Source organism: Conger conger, chromosome 6, assembly GCF_963514075.1.
Source record: "Conger conger chromosome 6, fConCon1.1, whole genome shotgun sequence".
NCBI lineage: Eukaryota > Metazoa > Chordata > Actinopteri > Anguilliformes > Congridae > Conger > Conger conger.
The window spans coordinates 8,809,135-8,822,092 of NC_083765.1; the positions used below are offsets into that span (position 1 = coordinate 8,809,135).

General features: G+C 44.1%; 1 protein-coding gene across 1 annotated transcript in view; it reads left to right on the forward strand.

Annotated features, from left to right (window-relative positions):
- The window catches only part of cdh16 (cadherin 16, KSP-cadherin), a 34,865-nt gene that overhangs the window by 6,617 nt on the left and 15,290 nt on the right, over positions 1-12,958 (forward strand). Inside the window, exons 5-11 of the mRNA XM_061246802.1 lie at positions 1,428-1,557; positions 3,185-3,343; positions 4,836-5,032; positions 9,039-9,164; positions 10,423-10,573; positions 11,070-11,282; positions 11,660-11,736. Coding sequence (XP_061102786.1) covers positions 1,428-1,557; positions 3,185-3,343; positions 4,836-5,032; positions 9,039-9,164; positions 10,423-10,573; positions 11,070-11,282; positions 11,660-11,736 — 1,053 coding nt within the window. The remainder of the gene's footprint in view (positions 1-1,427; positions 1,558-3,184; positions 3,344-4,835; positions 5,033-9,038; positions 9,165-10,422; positions 10,574-11,069; positions 11,283-11,659; positions 11,737-12,958) is intronic.

Below are 12,958 nucleotides of genomic sequence, written 5' to 3' on the forward strand. Positions count from 1 at the left end.
TTGCATTTTGCGTGTAATTGGTTAAAACATTTTCATTATGTACTAGCAATCCACGTGTGGCGCAGTACGGTTGGTAGTAGCTGATTGGCCTGAACAGTTGCAGTGTGTGATGAGGCAGGGACTACTCTGTCTCTACCCTTGATCAGCAGTCATACCATCATGTACCCTTCTCCTGCCGAACGGCTGAAGCTAAGCGGGAGTGGGCTTGGTTAGTACTTGGATGGAAGACTTCTGGGTAAAGTTAAGTTGTTGCTGTTGGTGGGCTGGTAGGGGGCGATCTTCCCACTGGCCGAATTACCCCCAATACCCCGGCACAATGATGGGGACGTTGTGATGTCGGGGACGCTGTCGTTTGGATCAGACATCAAACTGAGGTCCTGACTCTCTGTGGTCCTTAAAGATCTCATGACACTCTTTGCAAAGACTAGGGAGTTCCCCAGTGTCCTGGCTAAATTCCAAGCCTGGCTTTTTCAGTCCTGCCACCTAATCATCCCCTGACTCAATTGGAAATCCCTCTCCAACTGTGTGTGGTACAAAATAGCAGCTGTGCATCACCCAGGTGGGTGCTACACATTGGTGGTGGGTGAGCCGAGTTTTCCCCCACATCACTGTAAGGTGCTTTCAGTGTCTAGAAAAGTGCTATTTAAATGCAATGATTCATCTATCTATCGCCCCTCCCATTTTGAGCGATGGCAAGCTATGTACCTCCTTAACAGACTCCCAGCCTCAAGGTGGCGCTGGTATGGTCAGGATTCATCACAGATCCTGGGGTACCTCTCTGTGCTGAAACAATACAACTGAGCTCGGTTGGTGAAAAGTCAGTTCAATGCGTCTGCCGAATGCCATTAATGTAATGTAATGTAATCTCCAAAAAGGGGAAACAGTTATTCCTATTGATGTTCTGTGGCAATATTTTGCGATGCATTCTTAATCTCAGAGGATATCTGGTCTCAGTGATCTGAAGTCTTACAGCTTCTTTTTGTCCTAACAAGCTCCTCACAATTAACATAGGACGTCATGTAATGTCGCCGGTGTCAAAAGCAGCTGCGAATTGCATACATGCCAGGGATATGGCCTGTTCCTCCCTTGAATCAGCAGTCTGACATAAAGTGCAATGACCTCAGAACTTTTTTTTTTAGTGGCCTGTGTTACACAAGCTTAATTAACTCGCATACGTTGGCAGAGAAATGCTTTGGCAGTATGCAGCAATGAAAAGAATCTATTTGCCCTGTGATTCCATCAACTCAGCCACCTGCTCCATTCATGGGCGCACGGGAAGGATAGCCACAAGCGAAACCTGACTCACCATGTCCCAATGACGTTGGCGGAATGTTCCGGAGTCGTCCTGGGGGACATTTCACCCAAAGGAAATGAGCATCTACTTCCTGTCTGAAATGGGTGAAATGCATTTCACCTGTCTTTCACAGGTGTCTTTCACCGGTGCCGGGGTAACGCAGAGCTTCACGGTGGAGGTGTGCGTAAGTGATAAGAATGACAACGTCCCAGAATTCGTTGAGGAGAGCATGCGAGGAGTGGTGCAGCTTGGACTGCTTAAAGGTCAGTGCGATGATTTAAGTTCCTGCCATGGTGCTCTCTCTCGTAAGACTCCTGTGTCAAGAACATTTTGTTTGAAATATACAGTATGCACCCCAATCCAATAAGACGGACTCAATATATCCTCCAGATTCAGATTTATATAAAATATTGGTAAATCTGAGTACAAATGGCAAATTAGTTTATTTTAATTAAATATTATAGGATAAATAAAGCTTCTCAACATTGCCATAACATAATGCATGCTCTGCTATTTTTGCAAACTGACGTAGTTCATTTCCGGAACTTATTGCCTGCTCTAGTATTGTTATAAGCTGACGTAGATGGACTGATTCCTACTTAACATCATAGTATTTGACCAAGGAATGCATAATATCGGATTTCACCCCTCCTCCCCAGAATGGCATCTGCTTCATTCAGCTTGGAATAATAGTAAACGACTAGCTAAAAATACTGTGTCGACCTTTTCTTTTCATTTGTGGCCTAGCTTATTTATAACTTGGCTTTACGTCTTCTACCGTAAGAGTAAAAAGAAGTCTTAGTCATACCCTTATTCCTATAGCCTTCAGTCTGACCCGGACACGGTGTTGCATCAGAATGACACAAAGCCAGGATTGAAGTCATATCACTGCTTTGCTGTTTGTTGCCATGGAGGATGGCATGTTTGTGAAATGGAGATGGGAATGAGCTTCAATTGATATCTCTGGAGTGCGACCCTCATACAAGTGTCAGCCAGAATATGCATGTAATCAGTGCGCTGGTTCGCCCATGTGCATTGTGATGTGATGATCAGGCTGATGTGAATCTGTGTGAATGACCCATTGCCAGGCAAGATGTTTTATTTATTATTATAGTGTTATATTTATTATTATATATGGCTATTTGGCTGCCGTCTACATTTTAACAGGAGAGAATGGATCACAATAAACACAAGGGAGTGTGGAAAATTTGACTCCAGAGTAGTCTTTATATGAACAGCATGGTGTGTCAGATTATAAAAGCCAGAGAGGGGCAGAAAATAGGCACAATTTAAAAATATAAATGAGGATGTTCTGAGGTGATGGTGGTGAAGACTACAATTAGAATGATGATGGAACATCTTCATTTTCTGTTCTTTAGCTGAAAATCAACACAGAATGTCATTTCAGGAGCAGATTTAAGGCTCTCAGAAGATATTCTTCTGAAGATAGCTTCTGAACCTTTCTGCCCTTCAGCCCACTGACTTTAAACACGCAAATGAGGGGGCTCAAAAAATCCATCCTCAGCTTCCATCCTGAAGTCCTCATTTTACATTCAATGCTGTAAACATACTTAAAAATAAATATATGTTCAATGTGTGTCATCTCGGAAACGAGGCTGGTAAACACAGGACAAAATAAACTTATGGTGGTTCTTTGAGGGAGGAGTATCTGGTTGGATTGGATTGGCCTGTTTGTGTGCTTAGCACAAACTGTTTAATCACTTTCCTAGGGACTGTACTAAACACTGATTGGCCATCTTCACTCATTGATGTAAGGAAAATGACTGTATGTGTTCAATATGTGGTAAATCAGCTGTTTACATCCGTGCATACTGCACTGTACATGTTTTTCGATTGCCTTTGATAAAGGTTAGACGTGTGTCTCCTTAGGGATCCCCTTCATGAAGGTGGAGGCGCGTGACCGGGACGACCCCAATACTCTTCACGCTGAGCTCCGCTACAGCCAGCTGGACCAGACGCCCAGAATCCCCTCTAGCCAAATGTTCTTCATCAACCCACGCACGGGAGACGTCTCTCTGACCGAAGAAGGTGAGCCCTGCAACCCCTTGCCCCTTCACGGTTGGGGCTGAGCCTTTTGCTCTCCAGGACCACAAATGCAGTCCCCTGCCATAACACTGCTGGTATTTCGCAGACACTGACTACCAATGAGAAGACAAGACGGAAACACTAAACACTCACCCTGACCAGGGACTGAACTGCTGTCGCACCATGTAGTCCCATTTGGGCGTTGCGTTCAAATCATACAAAACTGATATGCATTCCAGTTCTGAAGCAATCGACGATTCGCTGTGGAGCAATAGCGTGTGGTTGATTGTATTTGATCATGCTGTCTTCCAGGCTAATTGGAGACAAATCAAGCAACGTGCCTTCTGAACGCTAACACCCCCTCAGCCCCACCCTAGTCAGAAATCAATAGGAAAAATTACATTACAGTCCAAGCACAGCTGATGCTAGTTCTGTACCTTCTGGATGTGCGGGTGCCCTTTCGGTCTTGGTAGGGGCTGAGACACATTAAAGGCTTAAATTCACATCAGTCCCATAGCTGCTTCCATTCTTATTTAGCAGCAAAAATCTGCAAATTACTTCCTTGATTTTAATCCTTCCTCCCAGTCAGCCTGTGAACCTGCCACCTCTGATTGCCTCATTAGCCGGGATATTAATCACGCCGTTCCTGTCTTTAAACGGCACTGAATTTAGATTTTTTTTTAAGAAAGGGAAAAACTTGCACTGCAGCCAAGTCTCTGTGGATGTGAGGAGACCAAATGTACGTATATGTGACTCACTGTAACCACAAGGCAGACCTGCCTGTCACCTATAATTATGTGGGCATGTTGATTAATGCAATGAAGCAAAATGAAATTTGCACTCAGTCAAAAAATATATATATCTATATCTATATATATATATATATATATATATATATTCACAAGCATGCAGTAGTTTCCAGAAGTTCATTTAGTTGTTTTATTTTATTAGGATTACCTTCCTATTAAGGTTTGTGTTCTTTTACAACCAATAACCTATACCTGTGTCAAGTGTTATTTAATCCACCATATGCCATATTTAAACCATATGCTGTAGGTAATACTGATTGAATGTATCTTAGCCTGGCATTAAATGTATAAGAACTGCACAAAATCAGAAAATTTAAATGAGGTTTAAAAAAAAATGTCCTTAAAGCCAAGTTTGGCCGGCTCTCGTGGGGCGGCATAATTGGCTCGCTGCTCCAGAGGGAGGGACTTGGCAGGGTTAGCAGATCGGCGAGCACAGCAGCACCCCGGGTACCTGGGAATCACGGTCATGAGCATGAGACGAGACGGCTTGAAGAAGGCGTGTTGCTCTCCTTCGGGCCGCCGAGGGATGGGGTGTGGGCGGTGTATCCCCTAGCTAACACTAATTGGATTAGATGGGGTACAATTGGCTACAAAATTGGGAGAAAAAAGGGAAAAATCTCGAATACATTTATTTAAAAAACAAAACAAAATGTCCCTCCAAATGTGCGGTCCTGTGGTTGTTCCAGGGGCGTCCACACTGGACCCGGAGATGTGCGGTCGGTACCGACTCACGGTCATAGTCAAGGACATGGCTGGAAAACCCACCGCCTTCTACTCGACCGGAACCGTGACCGTGGAGGTGACCGGGAACACGTGGGGCACCCCAGACCCCGTGCGCCTGCAGGAGAACCTGCCGGGCCCGTACCCCATCGCCATCTCCCAGGTGAGACCCGTTCACTCCCTTTTCCTTCTGGACCTTCCCCATTGCTCCTGTCCGAAAATACAGACCTGGCAAAAAGAATAGACTCCTCTGCCAGTTCAATGGGGGGCGACATGGCTCAGGCAGTAAGAGCAGTCGTCTGGCAGTCGGAGGGTTTTGCTGGTTCGATCCCCCACCCGGGCTGTGTCGAAGTGTCCCTGAGCAAGACACCTAACCCCCAAATGCTCCTGATGAGCTGGTCGGCGCCTTGCATGGCAGCCAATCGCCGTCGGTGTGTGAGTGTGTGTATGAATGGGTGGGTGAATGAGAAGCATCAATTGTACAGCGCTTTGGATAAAGGCGCTATATAAATGCCAACCATTTACCATTTACCAATGTAACTGATGAAGCGTGTTGATTTACATGTTTCTTAAGGCAGCGAGAAGCATACATTTACAAATTATGATAAAACAGCTTGGAGCATGCGTATTCCCCAGCCAGTAATGTGGATCAAGAGCAGATTTCACAAAACAAATTGTTCATTTCAGCACATTGTGATTACCAGGCTGCCAATAAAATCTGGCAAAATCCATCTGAGCTTGTTTGGCATGACACAGCGCAATGACACATATTAACAGTTAGATAGTGTAGAACGTGAGAACGGCAAATGTTGTGAGTTGTTCATTGAACAGATGTGCACCTTCCTTGTCTTTCATTATTAAACAGGACAGATTACTGTGACATTCTGCAAGAGGCATACCCCCTGCCCCCCTTTGATCCTCCCACCTTTTGTTTTTAATGTCAGAAAGCCACTGATTTACACACATCTATCCCCACGCCAAGTTAATAGCTCGTACACAGCAGACGCATTCATTATTTGTCAATCAACGTCCTGCCAAACACTTCTCCCAAACTTATTTTCACGAATGTTGAATGTTATTCAAATGAAAAACAAAGCCACACTTCATAGATCATTAGTTAATTCCAACATCAACAAGTGGAGAAGAACATAAAACAATATCATTTGTTCCAGTCCAAAAAAACCACAACACCTTGAGTCACTGTATAGTCAAACGTTCTGGAAAGTTCACTTAATAGCAAACTCTCTTAACTTGTAAGACGATGCTTTCCCTCAACTGGTGCTTTTTACTAAAATGGTGTTTTAGACAATCTCAGGTCTGCATGTCAATTGGGTGGGCTGCCGGGGGCACATTCTCTTACACTGGCCCTATGTGCATGTACCGTAAATCTGTCACATTCCACTGAGAATGGCAGCCCTGACGCTGCGGAATCCGTGCCCGTATGTAAAGAGACTATTTAACGCCCACTGCAACGTAAAGGGGTTACATGACCTGTGTTGGCGGCTGGAGCCACAGCTGTTATGAAACACAGATGCACAGGTCTGTAATTCAAGGGCAGATGCATCGTGCACCATATCTCAATCAATCAATCACAGTTGTGTGAGTGTATAAATATTTATAATTGTCCGGTTAAACAAACGTATACAGTAATGCGTATAATTATTGTGCGTAGGTTGAGAGGATTCACTTTGTCAAGTGTGAATAACACAGATTACTGTATGTTTATCCTGGGTACTGGATGTTGTTTTGGATCAGTTCTGCTTGAGTATTATAATTCCATAATAACCACTACAGTACTCTGTGGTTTGCAGCTACAACTAATATAGCAACACAGCTGTCATAACTTTGAGCTCCTCGCCAGCTGGTCAGCGAAAGTGTTAATCTCTGAGGGGTTACAGATCTTTTATTTGGATAAATCTAACTGTATCTAACTGAGCCCTGAAACAGTTTGTAAATTAAAGACTGTGGAATCTCGGATCTGTAAATGTGTTGAAGACATGAGCTTCTCAAGCCATTCAAAACACACACACACACACACACACGCACAAACATGTACACACACATAAATGCACACGGTTTAAGGAGGCAGACTCTATTCTATCTTGAAACTGCTACTATGATATTGCCATGTGCTGTCACCATGTGCTGTTTTTTGTTTGAAATTATACAAATTCCCATCCATCCATCCATCCATTATCTTAACCTGCTTATCCTGAACAGGGTCGCAGGGGGGCTGGAGCCTATCCCAGCATACATTGGGCGAAAGGCAGGAATACACCCTGGACAGGTCACCAGTCCATCGCAGGGCACACACACCATTCACTCACACACTCACACCTATTGGCAATTTAGACTCTCCAATCAGCCTAACCTGCATGTCTTTGGACTGTGGGAGGAAACCGGAGTACCCGGAGGAAACCCACGCAGACACGGGGAGAACATGCAAACTCCACACAGAGAGGCCCCGGCCGACGGGGATTCGAACCCAGGACCTCCTTGCTGTGAGGCGGCAGTGCTACCCACTGCACCATCCGTGCCGCCTATACAAATTCCCACAGATACAAATTTATTCAGTTTTATTCTCGAAGCCTTAGTCCAGGTGCAGTCTGTGATAGTCTCTGTGCACCACAAATGGCTTATTCTCATACACTCAGTGATCACTTTATTATGTAGACCTGAACACCAGCTTGTTAATGCAAATATTTAATCAGCCAACCATGTGGCAGTGGCTAAATGCATAAAAGCATGCAGACCTGGTCAAGAGGTTCAGCTTTTTTTCAGACCAAATGTCAGATTGGGGAAGAAATGTGATCTAAGTGACTTTGACCGTGGAATGATTGTTGGTACCAGACAATGTGGTTTGAGTATCTCAGGAACTGCTGATCCCTGTGGTTTTCATGCACACCAGTCTCTAGAGTTTGCAAAGAAGGCTGCAAAAAACAAAACAAAAAATCCAGTGAGAAGCAGTTCTGACAGTAACACAAATAACCACACATTACAACAGTGGTATGCAGAAGAGCATCTCTGAACACACAACACAACATAACTCTTAAGTGGATAGGCTACAGTAGTAGAAGTCTCAAAAATAAGTCTAATACATACCTAATAAAGTGCTCACAGTTAAAAGTGTATGCCGGTATGTTATATCTTGGAAGTTTCACTTAATTTTTCCAAATGACAATATTTTTCACCATATTAATCCCCAGCATCATCGCTTAGTTTTGGGTTGGAACTTATCCAGTTTGCTTATGCCAAAATCTGACTATTCTTAGATGACTGTTCTGCAAAATGTGCTAATTGTACAAGAAACCCAAACGTTACGTTCTGTTTAGGGCTAAAATATCTGAGGATGTGTGAAAGTAGTCCCCAAGCTCCATGGATGAAGGATCTGAAGTGGATTTCCATGCTAGTTGTAAACACAGGGCAGCACAGAACACAGAGTACACTGCAGAGTAAAAAAACAAAAAACTAAAGCAAATGATGTCATCTTCTGTTTATTGCACTGTTCCAATTTTAGAATGGACACTCGATTAAAGGAATGCTTCTGCTTTATTCAAACTTTCCAGTCTTGTGATGGTGACTTCTGTATAGTGGAGGTACAACTAGATAGATAGATTTCCAAAACAGAGCTGAGTGTAATGGAGTCTTACTAGGGCGTACACGGTGTGAATGATTGACATGAAAGCATGAAGTGCCTCCTCTGTATCTAGAAGGACATTGTTTTTACTTTTTCACAGCAATTTTGGAAAGTGATTCATGTCTGTATTGAAGCTTTAGATGTTTCATGTGCCTTATAAAGTCCTTATACAGTCCAGCCAGTTCACAGATCAATAAATATTCCACGGTGATATATTTCTACAGACTTGGATGAGGTCTCACTAACAAGCAATCTGTAGGGGTCTTACATTTCTTTACCCTGCATTCCTCCAGGGGAGGATTGTCTCCTGCTTAGTCTAATCAAAATGTACATCGCTCTGGATAAGAGTCCACAATAAGATCCGCACAGCCGTTGGGCCCATGAGCAAGGCCCTTAACCCTGCATTGCTCCAGGGTAGGACTGTCTCCTGCTTAGTCTAATCAAAATGTACGTCGCTCTGGATAAGAGAGTATGCCAATAATGCAATGTAATGTAACGTTAATAGCTTTTCGTTCTGGTCTTCTGTCCCAAGGTTAAGTGGAGCGGAAGTCCAGTAGTGTACACTCTGGAAGGTGAGTTCCCTGAGATGCTCTTCACCATCAGCAGAGAGGGGGCAATCTTCCTCAATGCTCCACTGGACCGGGAGACTCAGGACCAGGTGAGTGTGAGCAGCTACCTTAACACCTAGCCTCTATCAGTACCTACCTGGTCCAGGCTGTCCAGGCGCTTTGCCAAGTCTTACTTGTTTCTTATCGTAGTTGTGAGGCACTGAAATCAACCCATAATTTAGAGGCACTCATCATTACGCGGCTCACTGCTACAGCTCTGTTGCCTCCACATAATGGCGTGAGTCAGAGTGCATTATGGCCCTCCTTTCACACAGCGGTTGCAGCAGTTCACCGATGGCGATATAGCGCTTGTGTGTGCGATTGAGCGTGGGAGGGCTTTGTTAGAGTGCTCTTCGTGATAGTTTGAGTTGTGGGCCATGACGCCGGCTTTGTGAACAGCCTGGGCATGATTAATGATTAACAGCTCTGGAAGAGAACACGAGTCTATAAATCAATCTGGCTGCTGATGTTCAGCTGATTTTTTCAGTCACTTTCACAGCTCAATTTCCATGGAGCACAACTGGGAGAGAAGGAAAATAGGTCACTAATTCTAACTTACAAAGTCCATTTGGATGCCCATTCCTTTAAAATAAGTTCAGTAATATTGACCAAATAATCAGTAGCATTACTGATGTCCCTTCAAGCATAATGCAGTGCCGAATGGTTTGCGTTCGATGTGTTTGTAATCATCTATTACATAACCAAAACATGGCATTTGTAAATGCACATAGGCTAGCCCATGGGCTGATTACATTGCACCAGTTCCCAGGAAACTGCAAGCAATTCATTCCACTAATTGAATTGCACTGCCTATATGGCAAATGGGGTTTGTCGCCCTTGTTAATTTGCACCACACATTATTAGCCCACTTGTCATGTTACTGCCATGGTGACAGCATTGGTCAGAGATACAGCTTGCCTTGCTCGTTGCCAGACCTGTCTCAGATCTGACAATATTGTAAACATCATGCTCTGAACAGATAATGAATGCACTAAATAGGTAATCGTCATTATTACACCAATGGAAACTGGGTCACAAGGGAAATGGCTTTGCCTGTAACTAGTAGTGAATCCCACATACGTAAGTATCTCAGTTAAAAGTGAAGTTGTCGTCTAACACATTTATGATAAGCCTCCTACACTGTAAAAAAAGCTAAGCTACGGAAACTGGCAACACAAAATATGCAGCACCGTAGCATTCACACTATTCTCTAGAAACAGAACATAGCCTACTGGAATCTTCTGGGCATCAGTGGCTGGTGTCATGGCAACGTAGTGGTGACAGTTGGAGGGTGTCTTCCTCCGGCAGTTTGTGATAAGCATCGTCGTGGAGCGGACAGACGGCAAGGAGATCGCCAAGCCTGTGGAGCTACGAGTGATGGTGGGCGACACCAACGACAACCGACCCACCTTCCCCCAGCCACAGTACCACGCGCTGATCAATGAGCTCGCTGGCAAGGGTGAGAGAGCTTTATCTTATCTATCTTATGTTTGGATATATTTATCTTATAACAGCACACTCCAAAAACAAATACAACAATAAGTCAATCTTATTTAAATCTTATAGTTAGACTTAAAATCTTATTTCTATTATTTATTTGCTAAATAAGACAAAGGTATTGCCAATGGGCTGAGGTAGTTTGCTTAATTTCAAGATTTGCGAATGGGGTAAGAAAATTTGGCTTGTCAAGCAAACAGCAGCTTGAAACAAGTTTATATTTTTTATTTGCGAGAAAGAGTAAGATTTTACAAGGGTAAATTAAAACACTTGTTGTGACAGGGCAGATTGCCAGGGTTATCATTATCCCTTTTTCATGAAGGGCAATTGTAAAAATAATTTGACTACGTAAATAGGTACCACTTGATGAAAGAGTGAAAAGCACTTTTTTCCAGTTAACCTCCACACTTTCACATGCCTCATTCATTTCTGACTGGGCGATCACGTTTGAATCCCAGGGACCGAAATTCTCACAGTCCAAGCTGCAGACAACGACGACCCGAAAACGGACAACGTGAGGATCTTCTACCGGCTGGCGGGCCTGACACCGGACAGTCCCCGGGCCCTGTTCCGGGTGGACCGTGACTCAGGGGTCATCTCCGTCCAGGCTGACAACATGGTGGGCGCCGCTCGCCAGTACATACTCACCATCACAGCTGAAGATGCCAAAGGTGAGGGAGGGGAGGCTGGGGCCAAGCGTGGGCTCTTGCTTTCCCTGGGCCTTCTAGCTTTACATGAGCAGGTCCTCAAAACGCCATTGCTTTCGATTTCCGGCAACGATCGTCACATCTGCGCTAGAATTAGTGAAGAACATTCTCATCACATTTGTCGTCTTGTACTTTAAAGGGATTCTGTTGCCACATGCTGTAGTGTTGAGAGGGTATTGATGCCTTTATTTTGTGTCGCTTTAGTGAATATAATGTCGTTGCACAAATAAATAAGATAGAATTAAACCACATAAATCACCCCAGAATGGATTTACATATACAGTAACAACTTCATAGTTGTAGAAATGAAATAATTGATCTCTGGTGTCCTCTCTCCTCAGGTTTGAACAGTTCCTGTACTGTTGTTGTTGACATCCTGGATCAGAACAACAACCCACCTGTTTTTTCCCAAAGCGAGGTATCCAGAATGGTGTCTGTCTGCAGTGTGGGCTTTAGGTTGTGTTTCCATTCTCTTGTGTAGGACCAGAGGCCGGAAAGTCCGGAGCGAGCTCACAGATCTGATCTGACGGGCCAAGTGAAACATTACCGGCCGGATTAGGTTCTGAATCTCATGCTGATATAAATAGTAGGGAAACAAATGTTAGAACACTTTTAGTCCCCTTCTTGTTTTCCATGGTAATTTAACAAAGCTCAGCTCCGGGAAGGATTAGCACCAGTTAAAACGCGTATTGACAGATTAGTGTTAGTGTTAGATGTTCCAAAAGTCGACCAAATAGTCCCATTGCACTGGGGCTTCAAAACAACAATGTACTCCACTGTCCCAGGCCTGTCTCCACTGTACTCATTCGATAATTTACTGACAACCATACACTGCCGTTCTGGCAACATAAGAAATGCGTGCGTGTCCCTGGATTTTGTCCAGAGATTGCCTCTAGGGGCTCCCTCCCTTGATCTGCCAAGACGAGGGGAAAAAAGCAGGGAAAAGAAAAGCCCCTGCCAAGCACAGATCTTACGTTAGTGCATCTGCCTAAAATACACATTTCTGAGAGCTCAATGCTCAGCAGATGTCAGGGCTTATGGGTTCATGACTCTGAGCTGGTGGTAATTAATTATGGACCCCATTTAAGTGGACAGATGAGGCAGCAGGGGTCATGACCAGTCTTCAGTGGAGATAAACATCACAAGCTAAACGATACAAATCCATGAATACTGCTTCAGCAACGCAGGGTGGTAGCCTTTAGAGAGCTTTGCACTTTTTAGCCCCTTGCCTCCCAGATTTCTATTCTACATTTACATTACACCAGGGCTCGCCCACTATAGCTGGGCTCCTCCTGATATTTCTTCCCATTGGGGAGTTTTTTTTTTTCTCTCTCCAGGGGAGTTTTTACCTCATGTGCTTGCTGGCCTGGTGTTTTTTTACCCTGTAAAAAGCGCTATAAAAATTAAATTGAATTGAATGTTGAGAAAGGGGGCTGACGCTGTAAAGCCCACTGTATGTTTCACAGGGATAGAAAATAGGGCACACAAAAATATGTTCACAGTACGCGGAGCTTTAAATCCCTGTGTCCTTTAGCACATGTATAGTGGAAAGTTTGCAGCGTTGAGTTATATTTAGACTCGACCCACGCCACAGCGGGGATGACCTCTGTTAATTGCAGCCAGTGTTCTGTAAAGATACA